The following is a 24,163-nucleotide window of genomic DNA, read 5'->3' as shown; positions in this document are numbered from 1 at the left end:
AAAGGCTGTGCTAGCAATGCCATCTTGCCAGTGCTCCCAGGCCAGGAAATACCACAGTGACACAGCCAGCAGTGGCATCACCTGAAGTGTGACACTTCTCCATGGCCTTGGCTGCAAACTCTGCTACGAGTGATAGCAGCTTGTTCTTCTCTTTGGTGTGCATCAGATTCCCATCAGTTCTCACATCCAGTACCCTCACACTGCACAAATATCATTAATTATCCCAACCACTTCATGAAACTTTTCCACAGAGCTGTAATTGCCCCAGGCTGGGGTGAGAGCTCACGTTGCACACACCACGAGACCTGTCCTAAACCAGTACCCTACAAGGAATGGTCACACATAATGACACCTAACCCACACTTCTCACAGCCAGAGACAGGCTGATGCCACAAATGCCCAGCCTGATATCCCACACATTATTGAATTCACTTCCCTGACTCCTGAGTTAAGAGAACATAATTTAAACAACTTGATGTTTGGTGCTTTAACCACCTTGCTGTCCTGCCCCCCATCCCCTAGCCTCTATTGCCAATTAAAAGAAATGAAAACTATTGTTTATATAGCAATGTGGGTTCTATAATCTATTTTTAATTCACTAACAACTCTTCTTCTATTTGTGTTTTGATCATGTGCAACTGATGTTCCAGTCACTGGTGTGGCTTTCCAAATTAACACAAGCACTGGAATCAGCTGGAGCTAGGAACAGATACAGAGGATGACTATGAGACACATATAACCTTTATCTCAGAGCTGGGAGCTACAAAAAACATTTATGATAACCACAAGCAGCAATCTCTGTTCTTTTTGGATCTCACCTGCTCATGTGGAGACAGGGAAAAGAACTTCACCTAATTATATTTTATGTTTATAAAATGTGGGGTTTTTTGTCACAGAACTATATACAACTACTTCTGCTGTTATATAGGATAAATAAAAATATAATATAATAATATTAAGAGAAATAGAAGATATAATACAATACCAATATAATGTTACAATACATTAAAATGAATGTATAAAATTTATTTAACATATAAATAGAATAGACTATAATATTAATACAATATAAAAACTATTTACTTCAATAGAAAGCCTCAAGCTGTACTAGGGGAAGGCCTGGCTGGACATCAAGAAGAATTTGGTCAGTGAGAGAGCTGTTAAGCATTGGAATGGGCTTTCCAGGCAGGTGCTGGAGTCACCATCCCTGGAAGAATTCAAGAAGTGACTGGATGTGGCATTCAGTGCTATGGTTTAATTGACAGGGTCATGATCAAAGGCTGGACTTGATGATTTCAGGGTCTTTTCCAGATTTCCAGACTCCAGGTCTTTTGGGATTCTGTGATTCTATCCTATTATTTTAAATAATGCTGTAAAATGATGCACACCAGATGAGAACTAGAGCCCCAGATCCCTTTTGAATCAGTGTTGCAATTTTACAAAAAAATTATTAAATACAAATCAAAAATAAATAGGTTCATTAGGAAATATGTACACAGTGTTGCTCTCCTTTCCTCTTTGCACAGTCTTTTTACTGCTCAAGAAATGTAAGACAGCTACTTTATGACTAACTCATTCTCCTCCATCCAAACCAGCCTTCAGAAAAACTGCTGTTGTTCAGATGAACCAGGCAGAAGGTGAATAAAACATCCCTGGGATTAGGGAGAAACTATTCTTCCTTAGCCCTTGAAAACTGACAGTCAATTACTCAGCTGAAATTGAGGTCTGCACTGACAGTCACAGGGACCTTACTTCATTGACAGAAAGAACATAGTTATAGATAGAAAGATCCAGCTCCACTCTGCCCATGTCTGCTTTATTCTCCTTGCAGTGCAGCACTCCAGCTGTAATAAAATTAGGCTAAAAGCTTTTCTCTACTTTGAAGAGGAAAGTTGAGCATCAGTACATGCAGAGACTGCAGTGTCTGGATAGGACAGGAGCAGGAACCAGCTAACAAAAATGGAGTGAGGATGTTTGCAGGGAGCAAAGATTGTGTCTCTCCTGCAGCTTAAAAGCTCTAGTCTCTAAAACTTTGGTGTGCTCAATTGTCATTTACAAGAGTACCTAAACCAAGAGTTTGTTATGCAGAACTAGGGAAAGCTCTCTTTAATCATAATGCAGCTTCTGAAAATGTGGAGTGCCTTGTGGGGTTAGCGTCCTTATCTCACCATAGTGGGTATCAGACCTTGAATTGCAGCTTTGCTTATGGACAGATGCAGACACCTCTAGGACAACCATTTATTCCTGGCTGGAGATGCCAGCCCTTGTGAGCCCAGGGATTTGAATATTGCAGCCACTGGAAGCAAGAGTTGGGACTGTGCATGTGGGGTAGCACAGCTGAAGATTTACAGTTGCACAGCAGACCATAAAACTTCCTTGTAAATGGCCAGAATATTTTACTTTCATTGTTACATCCATTTAGTCTAACTCTTAATTTATCTTCCTTTTACAACTTCCTATAAAGGTTAGCTGAGCATCCCATTAGCATTAGACAAAAAAGTTTTTAGCATCACTGAGAAGCGAAGCACTATAATTATTTCCTTCTGTTAACAACACAAATATATTACAGAAGAGATAGTTATCTTACATAAATCATCATTTACCCACTTTTATCTCATAGGTCAGCCCCAGGCAATGAAATATAATTGCACAGATGAAATGTGTGGCAGAGCTGGAACCTGCAAAATTTGGTGTTTTCTGAATGATATGATATAAGCCCATGGTATTCAACATGCCTTATGTCTCTGAGAAAGCAATAATACAAGGGAGGAGGTACATCAGTGAATGAGTGCAAATATTGTACTAGATCATCTCAAGGGATAGGATGTGTAAATCCACAGCTTTATGGAGCAACAGGAGCTCAGACTCGCTGGAGTTTTGCCTCTCTGAGGGGAAAGGAATGCGGAGGAGAACAGCAATTTCATTAAGAAGACAGTGTGGGATGCATATAAATATGAATGGCATCTGGCTTTTGGGGGACTCTTTCTTTTCATAAACAAATGTGAGGGAAAATCTGGAGCTTACAGAGTGCAATACACACTCCTCTAAGCAGTGCTGGGGCAGAGGAGGAAGTAGCACAGGCCAGTCTGTTCAGTAAGCAGTTAGGGAGCCTGTTCTGGTGAGGGAGCTGGGCTGTATGGACAGGAGTCATGCCATAGCTGTTGGTAAAGAGCCTACCAAACACTCTGAGGCTCTTTTATTTACTACTACAGATGTAGTTAATTCAACTGTGGACATGTGAGTTGAGTCCAGCTAACCAACCACCTCAAGCTGTTCAGCAGCAGTGCCTGATGTCATCTGAACACAGTTTACAAAAAAAAAAAAAAGATGAGAGAATGGCAAAATTCTTCCATTTCTAAGCACACAAACTCCCTGGCACATTTGGCAATGGTAATACTCACCAGCATTATCCTGCTGCTTGGTGTTTTTGATGTATGCAGAAAATTTGGAAAAGATATCGATTCCAGCAGTGTTTGATTCCCGGTGCTTAGCAGCCAGCTTGGGGTACCTGGACAGGAAAAAGCAGTGGGGAGAGCAACATCCTGTTACCAGCATCACAGCCATGGCTACAAATATAATTTACAAGAAGAGAGAAAACCCTCCAGTGTGAAGAACTGTAATTAACACTCATTATCTCAAAACAACAGCTTGGCAAGACCCTCTCAACCCTATCTGTTATCTGTCTGTGGAGGCAGGCATGTGGGGAGCTACACAGGGATGGTGTCAAGACAAAGGTAATTGCACTCGCGCTTTAGGTAACCACAATCCAAAATCAGCCTGAAATCAGAAGGAAACATAAATTTCCAGAAAGGTGCAGGGGAGTTTGGCAGCCAGATCTCTCCATTATGAATGGCAGCCATGTCTAATCCTCTACTCTGAAAATGTACTCCAGGATGCAATAGCAAAGGGTGTTAGGATTAACCATGTGAAGGAACATAAATGTTCCAGTCTCCACATCGCTTTTTACAGACATTTAGTGAGAAGGAATATATTGATTTGAAAGATAAACACAAATTAATGACTCCTACTGACTTCAGTGGTCTTGGAGCAGAGTATAGAAAATTTAAATGCCGGATCTCTTGCCTCAGGACTGGCCTATAGCTGCTGATTCACTTGGAGGTAAAATGCTCCTTAAGGAACCAAGCCAAATTTGATGGATTCATAGATTCTAAGGTCCAACTCACAAGCCAACTATTTATTTTTTCCATTATCCTTGTATTAAGTCCAAAATGTTTGACTTAGTAAGGCATATCTGGTAAATCTAAACCTTTCATTGGTACCTTTTTCATACTGAAAAAATCTGGGCCTTATTCCTGACCTGAATTAGTTTAGTTATAGTTTCCAGTTATGGGCTCTTGTCATTTCTTGACTAGAATAATGAGCACTTTTCTGCCTCCCGAGCCTGTCGTCCTCTGTAATCAGTTGCCCTTCCAACCTTCCTAACACACCATACAGCTCAGAAACCTCTAGTTGTTCACTGTAAAATGCTTTTCCTGGCACAGATATTTTGTGTGGCAATTCTCAGCATCTATTCCAAGTTATTTTTAGCTTTGCAAAATGTGGCCACCAGACCCCTACAATTTTTTTCTAGTACTGATCTCCTTAATTCTGCATACAAGGGCATCCTGAAATGTGTACAGAGAAAACATTCTGCAGTTATTAGTCACATAAGTAACCTTCACACATGGAAGTCATCTCACTGAAGCCAGCAAGTTTCATAAATAAATATTACTCCTGTAAGTAAAGGTTGTAGGAAGGAGTGCTTTTTAGGAACTCTTCTTAGGACATCTTTCATTCCTAGGAAATGGAATATTGACTGAAAAAAATATCTGAAGGTCTTACTTTGGAGGTGCAAGAATCTCTTCCAAGAATTCCTCAATCTTGTTAACATCTGTCTTGACTTCTCCATTAAATGTCAGGAAAGGTGGGTGGGTCCCAGGAGCCAGATTGTGCAGGTCAGCTGGCTTTCTGCAAGCAGAGAAAAAGTCATGAAATCACTAATCTTTATGGTCGGGTAGTTGCACAGATATTTATAGTTCCTACAAAATCAGTCTGCCTTTTTTTTTTCCTCTCCAGTAATTTGTGGTTGGAAGACTTTGAAACTACCCCAAGCACCCTGTTTAATATAAAAACATTCCACAAGTGAGAAAAAAAATAAAAACAACAGCCAAACCTGAATCCCAACTATTTTGTTGTGCACCACAGGCTCTCTAGGCCAGATAAAAATCTGATTTAACTTGGAGGGGTCTTTCTATAGTGGAAACACTAGGTCATACACCTATTTTCAATTAAACAGAACAATTTTTACCTTTTCAGATCAACAGTGGTGACATTGAACACAACTCCTTTGAGCCACAGGATCATGAAGAGACGCTGGGAGAATGGGCAGTTCCCAATGCTTTCTCCATCTATACCAGCCTGGGAAGGGGAAAGGAAAAATGGATTTCAGATTTGTTACTCCTTTACCTCCCTCAAGACCGAAAATTGAATGGTGAAAGAAAAATGAGCATTTTAAAAATAACCAGCAGTGCCTGTTATTTAATACAGTTTATCATCAACACAAGAATGGAGTTATTGCAGGATTCCGCCCTTGTCAGGAGCTCAAGGATGCAACATGGAGCCTCTCCTGAGGACATCCCTAAGGAGATGCGCCCCTTGCTGATGGCAAGCAACATCCAGGGTGCTCTTTCAACTACTCTCATCCCTACAGGACTGCCTGTCTCATGGACAGGATGGACACACATTTCTGCTTTATTTAAGTCTGTAGACCACAGTTTATATCAGCTCAGTATCTGCTTCACTGTTTTACTATCTAAAACGTGTACTTTAGAGTTAAACCTAAAAACTCTGGACATTGAGTTCACTCTTGTTCATGGAGTTCATTCTTGTTCACATCAACAACTGCCTCAGACACAAACAGCAAGGTCCAGACAGAAATGTCCATCTGAATCCTTCTGAGGTTCAAGGCAGGCTTCAGCCACCACATTCAGTCTGTTCCTATCTCTAGTATCTAATGAATTGCCTACAAACCACTACACAACACAAAACTGCTAGTGTTAGCATTGAGGAACAGCCTATTTTTTCCTCTAAAAATTTATGGTCCTTAGCCATGCAAATTCTAACTTTGAGCCACGGAGGGATACAAATAACAGCAGCTGAACTGAGCCAAAGCTGTGGCCAAGGACAACATCCTTCTACAATAATCATGCTTGTGGCCAAAGCTTTCAGGACGATAATTGTTTTGATAGATTTCCATTTTAATTTGTGGTACCATTGTGTTTAAAAGATTCTTATAATCCTGGTGAAGCAACCAGCCTTCCGTTGTTGACTCACATGGATTGCATAAGTGCATTTTAAGCACAGTGTGTGTCTGAAAATGGCTGATGAAAGAGCTAAGCAGATAAATGGCCTTTTCCTTTGGAGACAATATTACTTATTATAATTATAATCATTACATTACTTGGTTGGCTGTCATAAATTTTCTTTTATTAATATTCAAGCTGTGAGGTAGCATTTCTCTGTCTTAAAGAATGAACCCCTTCTAATTATTGCAGCTCTGTGAAACATCTTGAGACATGTCCACTTGGTACAAATTCAGGCCTTGCTTGTGAAATGTTCAGCCAAAAGATTTTCTTGTGAACATCAAGAGTCTTTCTCATGTTTGAATGCAACTTTTTACAGTTCTGGATTTAAAAACAAATTCCACATTTCCTGTCACCAAACTATGTGGAGAGTGTGAATTCAAGGCTTGGAGAGAACCTGACATGAATTCAGAGCTATGTAAAGAGATTTGATCTGGGTTCAGATTCAGTTTCAAGCACTCAGAATCTAGAGGTACTTGATTATAGGGGGGAACAGTCTGGCTTCAGTTTTACTTGGAAAATTATGGATCTGCAATATGTCTGGTACATGGCATATGCAAGGATCAACAATGTGGGTGAAAGAGTGGTAAAGCATGAGAATGAGTAAGAAAGGATGCATTTCCCATCTATCTGAGGTGAGAGTAGTCCGGTTTTGCAAAATGTCATGGATTTAATCATTAGGTCTGTTCTGGAAATTTCATGGCAACAGCAACAATGTCACCGTGGGAATACCAGGGACCACCATAGTGCATGCCATACTTACTACAAAATCACATTTTCTGATTTGGATTTTGGTTGTTAAACCTTTGCCAGGAGCTTTTGACTTCTTACCCTTCCGGAAAAGAGGCAAACGCCTGGGAGAAAACAGCAATATGACACCAAAATTCCCCTTGATTTTTTCACCATCTTATTCATAAATCACAATTTCATCTTCTTCAGGAAAGACACAGGAACACAATTTCCCTGGTCTGCATTTGTTTATTCTCATGCAAAGATAAAGGATTATCCAGACTTGCATCTTATATGTTCTCTGTCCTTCAAGGGAATGGTGAAAACCATCTCCAGACCAGAGGACTGAAGGAGGGACAAAGCAGCTGAATGACACAATCATAGAATCAGCTGAGTCACAGAATCAGCTGAATCACAGAATCACACAATCTGCTGAGTTGAAAGGGACCCACAAGGATCACTGAGTCCAACTCTTAGCAAAGGACATCCCCAAGAGTTACACCATGTGCCTGGAAGAATGATAATGACAGGGGAGAAACAGAAATGATGTGTTGTGTGGGGCTAAGGGATGTAGAAGTCATAGAAAAAAAGTCATAGAAAAAGTTGTGAAATCTGGAAGAAATAAGATTGATTTGGTGATCAAAAATAAAATCATTTGTGTAGGTCAAATGAGGCCTCCAACAGTCCCAATGGTCAAAATTCCTTCTCAACACTTCCAAAGCAATGGGAAACATTTATTGCCAGAGACAGATTGGGAATAGGCAGAGGAAATTTCAAAAACAAAAGATAAACTAAAGAAAAAGTACAGTATGATCTCTGTTCAAAGCTCTGGGATCTGGAAGCCCGGCTCATGATTTGGGTGGAGACTGACTCATGGGTTTTGATCTCATGTGACTGGCATAACTGAAAATGCTACCACAAATCACAAGGCAAACTGGTGACAGAGGAGGGAACAGAATCAAAATCTCCCTAGCAACACAACTTATCTATTATATTCAGCTCTTTTTCTGTGGAAATTATAGGCAAGGCACTCTTGGTTTTGTGAATCCTTTCTCATTGCCTCTAACAGCAGTCAGTAATTCAACGTTCAGCACTCATAAAGAGCAAAACCTTAGTAGGTAACAACTTCAAAGGCTTATCAGAGTGTTTTGAGATCCCTTGTGAAGTCTATTAACTACCAGGAGGAGATGAGAAAGAAAACTTGCCAGGCTTAGTCACTCTGAGGTTCAAAGAAAAAAAGCTTTCTTAAAGCACTCCAGTAGTGCCTAAATGAAAATCTGTTACATATTTGTCCAAGAGTAAGGGCTCAGAAAGGCAGGAATTAAATAATACCATCATCAAGATCAAGAACTCAAGCAGTGGATGGAAAGAAAGGAACATATAATTGACAAGCTGGAGAACCACCATTAATCCCGCTGTTTTTCACAAAAGCTTTCTCATGCAGCTTCCCTGAAACACAGTAAAAGTGATGAAGCACTTATAAAATGGAGCAAGTTGGTGACATATGCACTCTCCCTGCCAGTAATATTGGATATTTCTGATACAATGATTGCAACTAAGGACAGGCTGACAATTCTGAATAAAAGACTGCAGCTAGGGACAGATTTGAGGCTTTGTGGGCACTAGGATAAAGAAGATAGAGTTGTTAAAGTGCACTCCCAACTGAGAAGAGCCTCACCTGAAAAGGCAAATTCCCATAGTGACCATGGAAAAGTAAAATAGATTTGAGGATTTGCTGGGTGAGACTCTTTGGCCAACCACTACTCACTCCACTGAAGTTTAACTGAGGTGCCCAAGGGAAGGTCTCCTGTGAGAGCAAGGCCAAGATGCACATCTGAAAGATGAATCTGTCCACCTTTCACTTTGACTGCATCCACTGAGTGCCTTAGTTTTAAGTGAGATGAATGTGGACCCCAGCAACAGAAAAGTCTGGAGTTTGCGGAGAGAGAATTTCTAGAGATTTATGTTTCTCCATCTTGGAAACAGCACTTTCTGCTCCCATTGCTTTCCACAAACACAATTTTATTAGTTTACCTACTCAAAAAGTATGCTTTTCTACTTAGTCTCCAGCTGTTTCTGTCCTTCACACTAAGCAATGCAAGGTCCTGCCCTGGAACTCAGTACAACCACATCAGGAAAAGCCTCCTGTCAGACCAGCTGCTTCCCTCTATCTGAGTAATGGCAAGAATGAACAACATGTTCTCCTTTATTAATTATAAGGGGCTCCCCCTTAAACAGTTCAGCTATTTTTAGTGAATTACTTAAACCTTAAAAACATTTGTGTGCATGCGTGGGGGCTGCATGAACTCATTATCAATTAACAAAATTTAGGTGGTTTCAGGAGGGAGAAAAAAATAGTCTTAGTGATTTTATGAACTTGTGTCAAGTATTTCTGTGAAGTCATGGCAGTATCAAAAGCCTCCAACCACTGCACAGCACAGCTGATCAATGTGAACAAGGAGCTCTTCTCAAGTTCAAGCTAATACTTTGCTATAAATGAAATAACTGGAATAAATTTCCTCACATATTCCAAAAAATACACCAACTGGTACATGCAATACACAGAGACAACTGTATATTATTTAACTAACCTTAAGGGAGGAAAAAAAGACAAGTTCCAGTTTTTCCCAAAATACAGAACTTCAAAGAAATACACCATCATTAATAATGACTAAGCATCTAGCTTAAAAATGGCAGCACTGGAAAGAATTGCATATGGCAAAGCACTGTGGTTTTTCCAGGCAAATAATGTATTTGGGTTTATCTATCCCCCTTCTCCTTTCATTTTTCACTGCATTGAGGTCACTCTACACGTGGTCCAGGGGCCTGTTAGACTGTGGGGTAAAGCAAGGAGATATTTTTGATTGCATTAAAACACTTTTTTTTTTTTAAAGGATTTTAACAAGTTAACAAAAACAAGCAGGCTAATTCACCTAAATGTTTCCCAGTAAAGATTAAGGAGGGATTTGATTTCATCATCCCTACAATCAAACTCAAGGCTCACATTACACATGGTTACATCCTCTCTGTTTTAAAACTGGGAAAGCTCCTGCCTTTTGACACTTACTCTCCTTACACCCAGAATCCAAATGGGAAGTGAAAATCCTAATGGAAACGCAAAGCTGGCCAGGAAATATCCTATTTATTGTGCAATTAAGGAAAAAAAATCTGTCTTAGTAATTATACCACACACAGAATAGCACAAATCTCCATTGTAGGGAAAAAAACATGGGTTGCAACATGAGATCAGACATGCCAAGGTATTGCTTTAGTAAGAGGTTTTGTTTTTTTTTTTCCATTTTCTTGTCTTTTTTTTCCTCCCCATCCAAATGCAAAAGCCAGTGAGCTTTTTGGAGTGCCACCAACCAAGAGGCAAGCTAAGAACTGTACATTCATAGAGCAGCACTGGTAGGTCTTAGGTAAGAAGTAAATCTTGTCTCACAAGCCCTGTGTATCACAGGACACTCTTGTTGACTGTGGCTCTGATTCAGGAAGGCATTTAAGCATGTGCTGAAATACATCCCAATTCAGAGGAAGTATATGTTTGACTTTAAGCATGTTCTTAAGTCCTGTTGATTTCAATAGGACTTAAGCACATACTTAAGTACTTTCCTGAACAGGGGCCTATAAAAACAAGACTAAATTTGCTGTACAGCATTTCAACTTCATTGGACTTTTCCCGAGATTTCGTTTTGCTAGGAGAAGCTGTGGGCAGCAGCCTTCCAAAGGAGGGCAAGATAGAGCAGGAATATGTCCCTAAGCACACACACATGGAAATGGACCATGTGCATATATGTCAAACAAAAATAGAGCCTTGCCTGAAGGGCTGTCAGGGTAGTAAGAAAACAAAAATGAAGTGGTGAGACTCTAGCCAGCTCCCCAAAAGCCAGCCAAAATGCTGTCCAAGCTTGGCATTACATACAGGCATATATTTCAGATGCACATAAGCTGAACTGGTCTGTGCTGCTGGCCAATTTGAGGGGAGCTGGCTTCTCACACTGGGTTCCAAGCAGCTGAGCAGGGCTGAGCATCTCCAAGGAGCTGCCACTGCTCTCTCAGATCCCTGCAGCTTTGGAAGAGATGCATTTGTACTCTTGAGATGTTCAGGACTTTCAGGAGATGGAATTGCAGGTTGGAGACCCCATGGACATCATGCAGTTAGGACATGACAAATACTATCTATAGGTTTGGTAAATCATGATTTTTTCAACTTTTTATATCCACATGAGGGGCAGCATGGACAGGAAGGGATCAGTCCTATAGGTTGGCTTCTTCTAGAGAATCTTTTCGTTATGGTTTAGGATATTCACAGTTAAAGATTAGATTCATCTGCCACATCAGGTGAGGTCCTGCTAGCAGAGCAGCTGCATGCACAGGGATTAACCTGCACAAATAGGTCCCAGTTGCCTCAAGGGCTTTGTTGGAGTCACTGGCCACTGTATTTGCTCTTGCATGAAATAATTTTTGCTCTGAAATAAAGCTTGTGATGTCTGAGAACTCCAATCAGTCATGCGCAGTTTAGACTTGGAAAACTACAGACTAGACATGGGTGAATGGTCTGATCACATGGAAAGAATTCCGTGCTATTCCATCACCTCTTCTGCTTGCTTTTAAAGTTCCATGACTTGACAAATATCAGTGGAGTAGAAGAGCACAGTCTGACACCCTAGAACATGATATTATTTTCATTTCATTTATATTTGTAGAGTTGTTACTTAGCTTTGCATATGGTCAACCTAATGAGAATTTAATATTAGATAATCAGAAGTAGTGGGAACTATAACAAAACTTCCTACACCAAATATAATATATATATATATATATGCAAGAAGTTTGGTACCAATTTTTTTTTTCTAAGAGAACATATTCCAGCCTGCTCTGCTGTGAGGAACTGCTGAACACCAAGACTGACTTTCAGAGGGTGACATATAAAGGAAAAGCCCCCAGAAGAGTGAGAGTCATTAAGTAACACCAGCAGTACTGTAGAAAGAAATCACATAGAGCCTGTATTTATATTCTTTTAATGTCAGCAAAATACAAGCTAAAGGATGGGTGCTAAATGCAGGCTGACATTTTCAGAGTGGCTAACAGTTTAAGAACTTGTGAGACAATTTGAAGGCAGCTGACTTCTCACAAGTATCAACTCTCTACACTTGGCAAATCATGCCACAAGCAACCCAAAATGAAAAGCTGATTTTAAAAGCCTCAGTAAGAGGAAAGTATCACTGACTGTGAGTTTCTTGAGCAACTACACAAAAAATTCAGAGTGTTCAAAAATAAAATCTCCATTGGAAGAATATTCTTTGAGGAACTCACTTGGAATTTGACAAATACTGATGGAGATGCATGAAAGCTTTGGCCATATCACCTTGAGGAATATACCTGGAGTTGTGGTCTTTGGCCAGCCCCCAGGGATGGGAAAGGTGCTGGGACCACACAAACCTGGGAGGTCACAACATGCAGGACTCTCAGGGCTCCTGGCTGCCCAGCAGCCCACCCAGCAGACAAAATTTCCTTCTAAAATTCCTATTGCAGTTTCCCTCCCCACAGAAAACTCACCACAGCCTCTGTTCAGTAATGCTGTGAATGTTTTAAAATGGGGTTTTTAGACTTAGCACAATTTAGAGCAAAATCTTGAAATTCTTCATAACCAAAAATGGCCATTCTTGTCATTGCAGATTGTACACAAAGTTCCTGTGTTTCAGAACTTACTGGACTGAAAATACAGGTGTTTCATTCTTGGCTTGATGGACAAACAACAATCATCCTTTACACTTCTTCCTGAGCCTTTTCCAACTTAATAAAGCAACTGTGCTCCCATCACTCACAAGGATCCTGGCACAGGATCCTGGGTACCCACACCAGCCAGTGGATGCAACCTCAGGAAACAGCTTTTAAAAGCTTTGCTTTTTGGGAACCCATCAATAATTCACTGTGCATGAGACATCACAGGAACAAGAAAATAACTCAAGAAATGTCAGCTATATAAGTTTAACATATAGAAAGATACTGGGAAAATGAGTAACAGTAACTCACAAGGGAATGTGGAAATCTAAAGTTGCTAAGAAAAGACAATATGGACATATCAGGAACAAATAACATTAATTAACCCAAGTACATTTTGTTCTCTGCCAGGTTTCCCAGCACATTGGGTAGGAAAGAAGAAGCAGGTACCTAGAGCTGACCTCTGTAAGGTTTATGACATCAAATCCAGACCATATTTTCATTAACAAAATAGAAAAACAAGACCTGTATGAAACCTCTGCAAAGTGCTTGTACGAGTAGTTGAAAAGATACTTATAGAGCAGCAATAATCAAGTTTTCTGTTAGCACATAAACATGTAACAAATAGAGGTACCATAAAGGTCTGTGACAAGATGAGTCATATTTAATGTTTCCATTAGCAAAATGGAGGAAGGAACAGACAGAACCTTACAAAATTTCCTGGCAACAACAAGCACAGAGAGGTTACTGGGATTTCCCAGGAGAGGAGTAGACTCAAAGTGATGCTAAAAAGTTGGAACAAAGTGTCTGAAATCTCTTAAATGAAATTCAGCAAAATAAGCTTCAAGGTGTAAGATGTCAGAAAAACAAACTGTGATGTACAAAATGCAGGATGGGGAATACTGGTGAGGGAAAAGTGAAGGAGGTTTTACGTAAATCACAACGTGAATCATCTCTCTGTGCCTCTGCAGGAAACAGCAACAAGTTAATGAGAAGTACACGTGTTGCTCTACTACAACATAACAGTCTCCTCAAGCATGCATAAGACTGCTTCACAAAGAGCATGATGATCCATTGTTGTTCATGCCCACAGAGGATGGGATTAAGTATTTTGCTCAATTTGCAACACCAAAGATTTAGGAGGGGAAAAAAACTAGTGTAATTATAGCACTAATGAAACACAAAGCAGGCTTTCTAAGGAGATTGTGTAATCTGCATCACACTAGTAGAGGCTTTGAAGAAAACCAAAAGAAGCTGGTAAAACTGGTCTTGATTTATTTCATCTTGCTGCAGAGCAAAGAGGGGGCATAGAATGTTTTAAAAATCCTTTTTAACAGTATATATTAGTGACTCTGACAATAAAGCTGCTCCTGCTGCCAGTGCTGGATGCTTGGTGGCACAGACTTTTGCCTCCCTCTGACCTGCACAGGATGAAGTCTGGCCCCAGTGAAATCAATTGCCCACGACTTTGACAGTACCAGAACTTCACTCAGAGGTTTCATGGCCAGAGGGGACAATTATCATAATCTTTCCTGACCTTTTTGCATCATACAAACACTGATTTTGCTCAGCCTGTAGCCAACATTCTGTGGCTGAACTATAACATATGTTTTGGAAGGGTTTCTGGGAGAGGCACAGACCTGACATAGAGTGGTAGTAAAATCCCCTCTAGCGTTGCCTGTTTGCATTGCAGGGAGCAGCTCCTGCTCCCAAGGAAGCCAACATCCCTTTTCTGGGGTTTTCCAAAAGGTACCTAACTTGTCACATCAGTTCTACATGCAATCTTTTTTCCTTATCTATCAGTTCCATTTATGCACCTGGGTTCAAGTACTGGAAGGAACCTTAGTGACAGGATTTGGGCAGTCAGGACACAGCAGCATTCAGAAAATTCTCACGATTTTGTAAAAGTCAATAGAGATGCTGAAGCACCAGCTACTGTTGGTTGTTTTGGATACAATGGTGTATCTCCCAGGAAGAAGTAAGGGCTTTGAACAAGGAAGTCACAAATCCGTTTTATTAAGATAAATACTTAGAATCATAGTGGTTTGGGTTGGAAGGAACCTTAAAGATCATCTATTCCCAAGCCCTCTGCCATGGGCAGGGATACCTTCCACCAGACCGGGCTGCTCCAAGTCCCACCCACCCTGGACACTTTCAGAGATGGGGCAGCCACAGCTTCTCTGGGCACCCCGTGCCAGAGCCTCACCACCCTCACTGGGAAGAATTTCTTCCTAATATCCAATCTAAATCTCCTCTCTTTCAGTTTGATGCCATTTCCCCTTGTCCTGTTACTCCAGGCTCTTGTATATGTGTTCTCTCCATCTTTCTCGTTGGCTCCCTTCAGGCACTGGAAGGATCTTGTCCTGCAAGATTTTGATACCAGTGCCTGTTCAGCTCTGCATATCCATAATGCAGCTCCTTCATTTTGGAAGCTCAAGCCTGCAGGATCTTGTTGGGGTTTTTGCCTTTAGGTGCCACACCCACTGATGGGTTATATTCTAATGGAGTAGGTGGTGGATGCCCCATCCCTGGAAATGTTCAAGGTCAGGCTGGACAAGGCTCTCAGCAAACTGATCTAGTTAAAGGTGTTCCTAATTACTGGAGGAGAATCAAACTAGATGACCTTTAAAATGTCCCTTCCAACTCATAAAATTACTTGATTCAGTGATAATGTACCATATCTAATTCCATAACAGTCAGTATTCACACAAAATATTCCCACTACATTTTCCACTGACTTCAGTGAAAGCAGAGTCATACTTTGGATTCACTAGTTTCTTCCTAATAAATGATTAAAACCACAAGTGCTCTGAGGAAAGAATTTGTGAATAACTCTTATTTAGCTATTCACAAAGCACCAATTTTAATATTTTCAGATATTGATGATTCTATATCCTGAGAGCTAATTAGATACCAAAAAAATCATTTCCCCCTGGGGAAGCTGCTGAAAATAAAATGAGAGATAGATCAGTGCCAAAAGGTGTCATAGGCAATGCAAATTCTAGCCAAATTATTCCTGTTTCTAGTGGAGATCAGGTGCAAATCAGGTGTTTCTCCAAAACAAGACTTGTGCAGAGTTCCCATTACAGTACCAGAATCCTACATGCATTTTTTCTTGTAAGAATTAAATCTGGCACATCTGGAATTTGGATGTCTGTTAAAAATGTCTGAGCCAGGGGTAGTAATCTGGCCACACAGCATATTCTGCAAATGTTGGTGAATAGCAGCCAAATTTCCATGCCTCTAAGCAGCATATCAGACTAACAAATAATAACAGCAGCCAGGTGCTGAAAGTCAATGCTGAACCTGAAATAAGATCCAGGGCTGAATTATTTATTGAAATTCCATGACTTTATTTGCAGTCTTAGGAAAGAGAGTCACTTGCAGGCACTGCAAATAAAGGTCTGGATGGTGGGTGTTGCTGATAAGTGCATTTACCGTACCAGCTGATCCCATAAAGTGTCCTGGGGGTCTTGTTCTGTACCTTATTAACATCATAAAAATACTGAATGGGTTAAAAGAGCAATTGGCAGCCCTCAGGAGGTGTCCCAGAGTGGGCAGGACCCGGCCTTCCTCTCTCCTTTTGCATCTCCAAAGTTCACAGCCCTGCAGAGGGCAGGGGGAAGCTCCATCCTAGGATGTGATGGGTGTTTCTGACTTCCCCTGAAAGCAGATCAAACTGCAAAGGACCAGCAAACCACAGGCCCAAAGCAGTCTAATGTTTGATGTTTGCACCACGTGTGACTTCCAAGCACAACCCACAATCACTCCAATAAACTAATTGTCAATACAATATTACTGGTATTTGGACCAAGCCTTAATGCCCTGAGAATAAAAATGCCTTATAAATAAATTTTCTGGTTTCCAGCTATTCACAGAGAAAAAATTACAGAGTTCAGTATCGAGGGGATACTTTTTTTTTTACTTTTCATATTTTGTTCCTTGCTGTATTTCATCTGATCATCTACACAGACATGCAGTCATATTTAGCCATTAGAGGGACATTGAACTACAAGGCAGTCTTTTCTGATGGCACTCCCTCTGAATATTTCCTTAAACAAGAAACAGAGAGCAAGTTCTGAGTTTATAAGTAGAAATACCTGCAGTGAAAGCAAGAATCTAAGATATACACACAAACAGCAAGTAAATGTTCCTTGGGATCCACCTAAAAGCAAAACAATTTGTGTGTTCAATATCAAATGATGGAGAAAATAAACAGTGGTGCTTTCCAAAAGCTACCGAGAAATTCTGAATAAGTGTGTGCATTAGTAAAAGTAGAATTCACAAGTATTTTTTTGTACAATGGGCTTCTGAATTTAATGTATGATAAATATTGTAAACATAAAAGAACAGATCAAAGAGAGAAGTCTGGAACACATTTCTTGTTTGCTCAGTATCCCAGTGCAGGATGATTTCTTAAATTCCTTTGTCTGTAATGTTTGGGCCAGTTCGAAATGCTTTAAAAAGAAATGGTTTTGATAATTTTCTCAAAACAAATTTTTACCTGATGCTCAGAGTGAATTTCCTCTGACTTCATTTTATCCTATTATACAGCATGAAAAACAAAAACAACCAAACCCAAAACCAAAGCTTAATTAAGTTTAATTCAATGCTATTCATCAAAATAATCAACTGCACTTTCCCTAGCACCTCTTCCCCTCTTACTGTCCTTTTGTTTCTGGGATCTTTGATGATGCTGTTAATTCCAAATATCATCTTTTTTTTTTTTTATTCTCATCACTCCCAAATTCCTCGTGCTCCAAGTGGAGCAGCCTCCAAAAGGCCCAGCAGTGACTCCAGCATGGCTGTACAGCAGAACTCTTCTCCAGCCTGTTCTCTCCTCCCACAGCTTCCTCAGAAGCAAGCAGTAGCCTTCTTCCCCAAATGTCTCCTGCTTGCATTCTTCCCCTCACAAGAAAATAATCACTATGTTGATTTCATTTCATTTCATGCCCCTCACCTTCCAGCCATATTCTCCATTCCCTGGCTTCACCACTGATTTGGTGACAGCAGCCAAGGATCTGTCCCCAGCTCCCATCCCTTTCTCTGGCTCTCCACTCTGCTTCTCTGCCATTGTTACCCAGCTGCTTTATTCAAATTAAGCAAATCCTTTTTGATATGGTGGAAATGTATGGTAGAAATGGAGTGTGACACAAGGGTCATGCTCTCTAAATCTCCTCATCCATTTATTGTTAAGTTCATCAGAAGGTGCCACCTTCTCTGGAGACAATCCAGGTTAATCAGGTAATTGAGAAACCAGGATTTGGCAAGAGAATTTCTGAACATTTTCTATACATTTGTGTACAGCCAGGCCTAATTCCTCAAATACCTGGATAAGGTCTGAAAAATAAGCTGTTTTTTAAATCTTTACCTACAATTCTCTCTAAAATGGAGAGTTTTTTTCCCCTATTATTGTAAAATCTCAAGCACACGCAGCAGGTCTTCAAAAAATAACAAGTAAGAGAAATCCTATAATTTCACACTTCCAATGCAAAGCTAAGCATCTGTTAGTACAAAATCACTCTTTCTGGCAGAATGGCACAAGGTGATTAGTACTACTGCTGCACTCACTTTCAAAGATCCTGCATATGGCTTAAAAGAAATGTTAAATAAATATTCAAATAGTTTTAATAAGCTAAAAAATTATTAATCCTTGGTGCCTAGAGTGAAAGAGATGTCATGGGACTAAGTATAACTTTATAAAGATTATAATATTTATATAACTTTATAAAATATATATAACTTTCTATAAAAGTTACATAACTTCTTCACAGCTCCCATCTTGGCCACAGCCTTCCCCAGCTCTTCAAGGCTGGACATGAGGAGCTGTCTACAGTCAGCATTTCTGAGATTTACTATTATTGTTGAATCATCTGTTTTGAGATAAACTCTGAATCATGAGGGCATCGAGCAGAGATCCTGCTCAGTCAGAGAACAAGGTGTTCCCACAAGCACAGGTCATAGGGCTGCTGGTGCCAACGGGCCAGGATGGGCAGGGGATGCTTCCCACTCTGAAACAAGTCTTCCCACATCCATGTTCACCTGCCTTTAGTAGAGACTGAATAGCAAGAGGACTCATGGAGTGTTTAGAGAAAGATGTAATGGAAGATTTGTAAATATGGAATTGAAGTATGTAATAGAAGATCACATTTGTGCACTCTGAGGAGCTCCTTGTGGCTCCATCTTGGACCAGGCTGAGTACAGAGTGCTTAATGCAGTGGAAACATCATTTTTGAACCTCAAGCAAGACCCAGTCCTAGGACTGGATCTAGAGCTTAACTGTGAGATTCAGAGATATTGTTATAAAAAAGAAAACAAAAACAAAAATTCAAATTTAGCACAAATCAGTACAAGAAAGGACAAAACACAATTCCTTGTCAAACTGCAGGAGTGAGTTAACAATCAGAATGAAAAGTGAATTAAAATGAACCAAATTCTAATGGAAGACTGAAAATAAGCTTAATAATTAAGGGCATTGTTGCACTGAATCCTCTTGGCATGTCCTGGGCATTTAAAAGAACTACGCACAGAAAAACAACTAAAACTGCCATTCTGAGAGAACCTAGAACCTGCAAGAATATTCCATGATTCAATCCCTCTTCATTCAGGAAGAGCTTTTTAAAAAAACACTATAAATAAAATAAACAAGCAAAACAGGTCTCCAGTTGCACACTGAATCAGCAGCAATGGCTCATTACAAAACACAGAGCAGTGAAAGAAAATAATTTCCCCCCATGATATGCATTTGCATCTGTTTGAAGTTGCCCATTCAGCAGCTAAAAGCAAAAGGAAAGCAGTAACACAACGTGCCTGTTGACCCACACAAATTGAATCACAATCTAGAAAAACACCAGCAACAATAGCAATGATCCATCGGGGCTGGTTTCTCTGATTTCCACTTGTTTGGGACAATACACAGGTACAGGCACGCACCAGCAGGCAGAACAACAATAGCTACGTGCCCTGGATGTCAGGGTTCAGGGTGGTTTTTTTGGGTGTTAAAATGTCATGAAGAGGACAAGCTTGGCAATCCATACACAGCCAGCTGTACAGATACCAGCCCAACCTGAAAATTAATTCAGTATTTTGTCAGGAGTTAATCCACGATGATTGGGTAGCTTTTGCAGTCACTCATCTGTGTAAAGGGAAAAGAGGGGAAATTTTACCTGGACATGCTACTGGACTACACTGATACGAAAATGGATGTTGGGGCAAACGTTTCAAAGGGAATGAAGCCAAGGCACGGGGCTGTGGCATGACTGAGGCAATGACAGACAGAAAGGGCATTCCACTCTTGTATCTCCCAGTTTAGCTCTTCCTCATCTCATCTTCAAGGTCTGACCTGTACTGGAACAGCAATCATCAGCTCAGCCTTTGGAGGCCCTTCCAAAGTCTGGCCCTGGCATAACCAGGTTTGATAAGCACATAAGATAACCAATCCCATATTTAACCAGCACCTGAATTAATCACATTCCATTATCACACCCAGGACACGTAAGCAACCTCTCAGCATCATTTCTGTCAGACTAGCCTCAACCAAATTTGTGCTGCCATTCAGAGACACAGAAAGCAAAGATTCCTTCTCTGCTTCAACCAAGCCCTGTTCTTTTTTGTCAACACCTCCTCCATAGCAGTGCCCTGCTGGTTTGCAGATTTTCTGGTGTGTTTATTCCTTTCTTGTCCCTTGCTATGTGTGCTTCATTACAGCATATCTAGTCTTGGTCTGAAGCAGAGGCAGACAGGGCATGACTTCTTTGGTGGTTCATTCCAACAGGTAATCACCTTTACAATTACTATTAAGCCTACTCCTACTCTGACTACATTTGACCTTAACTATTAATATGTTGCACAGAGAAGTTGTGAATTTCCCATCCCTGGAAGGGATCAAGGCCAGGCTGGATGGGGCTTTGAGCTACCTGGTCTAGTGGAAGGTGTCCCTGTCCATGGCAGAGGGATTAGAAATAGACAGTCTGTAAGTCCATTCCAACTCAAACCATTCTGTGATTCTCTGTCTTGTTACACCTCTTACCACTGTACTAAAAAGATCCCTCAGATACATTTAATATTGCAGTCAAGTGATGCTTGCTCTTTTAGTTAAAGGAGAAATCTTAAGCAATATTTAACCTTAAAATTATTCTTCTCTACTTCTTTTTCAATGTCCTAACACACATAAGCTCTGTGTGTTATTTATAACACCCAGTCAAAAGATAATCTCCACCTTGATCCCTCCCTACTAACAGCAGTGGCAAAAAGAGAAAGTAAAAATGCATAGCTGTGATTAGCATGATTTGTGTGTTTGTTATTGGGCTATTTACTGTGAATTACCGAGCCTGAATCAGTCATGCTAAGTGCTGAACAAAACCCAAAGGACACAAGAGCTATTGACTAGAGGACAGAGCACAGGACCAAGGCGAGTTCTTGCTGGCCCTCCTTGCACAAGGCAATGATTCCTCAGCTTCTGCACCTGCAAAGTACTGACCAGGACTGTACAATGCTTTGGAAATACTATAAAAAGGCACCTGTATTTATTTTTTACCTCAGGGAATGGGTTTTGCAAAGAGAGTCATGTTCAGAGGTGGCTGCCAAAGCACAGAGCAGTCTGCACAGCCTCCTTTGCAGAACTGGGATCTAAGGATGCTTAATTGCTATCAACATCTAGGAAGTATGGAGAATTTCTAGTATCACCCTGCGTTTTACTAGCAAGAATTAAAAAAACCCAGCACTCACAAAAAAATCCATCTTCTGAACATTTAAAACTGAGGCCAAACAGTATTTTCTGAATAGAGACAGTTGTTGAACTCAGCTGTCAGATTTCTGAGATGGAGAACACAAGGATTAGCTCCTCATACTTTGAACTCCACTGTGAGCCTGCAGCAGCACAGTCTCTTCAGAGGTGATAAGCCCCTCTCCAAGAAGTAGAGCATTACACTTATGTCCTTACCAGCAGCAGAAGTTAAAAGTCTTCTTCGGCATCTTCTTGGTTAAGAGAAACAGAAAATAAAGCCACAACTAAATCAGGCAAATTCCTCTGTCCACAAACCCCATTCCCAGAATCATGAACAGGTTTTAACACCTGAGATATTGGTGAACAGTGACCTGAGTCAGATGTTTTTCTTAGACCAGAAGAAACAAAAAAATTGGCCAGAGAAGCTGTGGATGCTTCATTTCTGAAAGTATTAAAGGTTAGGCTGGATGAGGCTCTGAGCAACCTGGTATTACAGAAGGTGTACTTGCCCATGACAGGGGAGTAGGAATCACATGATCTGTAAGGTCCCTTCCAACTCAAACCATTCTATGATTCTATGAAATGCAAGAGAAGCAACAGAAATAGTTAAGAAATGGCTTCTTTACAGCAGGATTTACATAATAAAGGGGGGGGAGAAATTTACTACTCCTATATAATATCCTTGCAAGTTTTATAGAATTTAAAGGAAATGAAAATCAGTGTCAGCCTTGAATATAAGGCCTTGAACATTTTAATTAACTTTTGCAGCAAGCACATACAGGTGAACGCCATGGGCTTCTGTCATCTGCACTGCACACAAAATTAGCATCTGCCAAGATGAGGATTTAGAAGAGCAAATTGTCACTATCTGAGCATCTTTATCCTCCTTAATAGAATGTCCTTACACCAGAGTAGCTATAGCAGGGGCAGTTTCAACTCCTACTGTCCTACAGATGCATTAATACAACACAGCCCTCCTGAAATGCATTTCAATTAGTGCTTTATTTCAGTTTTATGAAGGGTTGCCAGAAATACATAAAAAGGAGTTTTTTTAATGTGTTTTGGAAATCAGGTGCACAGGGGAAAAATTGGAGAAGCCCTTGAGCTCCAGATATAGAATACCTCTTAAGAAGTAACCAGGCTGCTTTGGGGACCAGCACAGTAATCATGGGGATTACAAGACTGGTATAAATTTAGGAGTCTGCTTGTGTGTGAGAACACGCAGGAAAAGCAGAGAAGATGCAACACATGTGCACAAACTTGGCACCAGAGAAGGACTGGTTATCAGCATTTTATCAAGGTAAGGAGAGCCTGAAACACCTGTCTTGGGTCACCGAAGGAAGCAGAAAGCACAAAAATAAAGAAATCCTGCAGAGAATTTGGGTCAAAACCTGGAAATATTACTGAGCTTAACATGTAAAATTCACATTGCAGGACCTTTTCACAGATTATAAAAACTAATAAAAATCAGAGGGCTTGAATGATGGCAGCTGTGCTGTTGCTTTCTATTAAGATAAAGTGCTGAAGTGCTCATTTGCTCATAGACTGGAAAGTAAAAAAAAAGATGTTGATTTGGATTTTGACAACACTAGGGGCCATTTTAAGATGGCAAAGCTTTGCTAAGGTCTATTAGAGAACTGCATCTCAGGGAGCTTTGTGATCAAATTTCTTTTCTGAACACATCTCCTCTCATGACACTGTACCCGTGACATTTCTGTGATGCATCAGAGTCACTGAATCAAAGAAGATTATGTGTTAAATCATGGAAGATGACTTCAGCCAGTGAACACCGTCATTAATAAAATATAGATACATACAGAAGAGTAAAATCATAAACACTTCAAAAAATAAGTCATGAAATTATTCTTGAGAGGGACTCTCAATGATACTCATTTACAAAGAATCTTTAAATTTAAAAGAGTCAGAGAAAAAAATCCTATCAACTCATCATTCTACATTTATGTGTGTAGTGGCAATCAAGTTATGCAACAAACAGCAATGACATGTTGTAAATGCAATCAGTTTGATTAAGTTCTACCCTTAGGTATTATTAGACAAAATTACTGGCTTTGGAACTGCAAAACACAGCTGGATACACTTTGAATTACTTCTGTTCCAGTGTAATAATTTCCAAGTCTTAAGTTTAATATAAAAATCATGCCAGGAATACATGATACTGATTAAATTCCTCAGATATACAAAACCCAGATTTTTTAAACTCATAGCTCCAGATGTACATATATGTCCCTGCTACCACATCTAGATGAATTTTACTTCATGTCAGCAACACAGATGAGCAAAAAAATGGAGAGAACAAGAGACAAGGAAGGAAAGGGAATAAGGAAATTACCACATGAAATTTTACTGTGCCAAACAAATCACTTCAAGCTATTCACAAAGTACCTACTACAGCACTTCAGGTACTGGCTCTCATTTCCTACATCATGTAAGATTTATAGACTGAATCCAGTACAAAACAAAACCCTTCCTTATCCCAACTGATTCTTCCTGACTTTAAGTCAACCTTAGCTTAAAAAAAAGTTTATCACTGAAACCTTCTATTATTCATGTACAAAACTAACACATAAAGTCACAGCCCTTTAACATGTGCCCAAATCTGTTA

General features: G+C 40.1%; 1 protein-coding gene across 1 annotated transcript in view; it reads right to left on the bottom strand.

Moving 5' to 3' along the window:
• Positions 1-24,163, bottom strand: part of CLIC5 (chloride intracellular channel 5) — a 68,713-nt gene that overhangs the window by 18,229 nt on the left and 26,321 nt on the right. Inside the window, 3 exon segments of the mRNA XM_036381440.2 lie at positions 3,402-3,508; positions 4,843-4,968; positions 5,309-5,418. Of these exon segments, the coding sequence (XP_036237333.1) occupies positions 3,402-3,508; positions 4,843-4,968; positions 5,309-5,418 (343 nt within the window).

The sequence above is a fragment of the Molothrus ater genome, chromosome 3 (assembly GCF_012460135.2).
Source record: "Molothrus ater isolate BHLD 08-10-18 breed brown headed cowbird chromosome 3, BPBGC_Mater_1.1, whole genome shotgun sequence".
Classification (NCBI taxonomy): domain Eukaryota; kingdom Metazoa; phylum Chordata; class Aves; order Passeriformes; family Icteridae; genus Molothrus; species Molothrus ater.
Note: the sequence above shows the minus strand (reverse complement) of the source record. Positions and strands in the feature narration are given on the sequence as shown.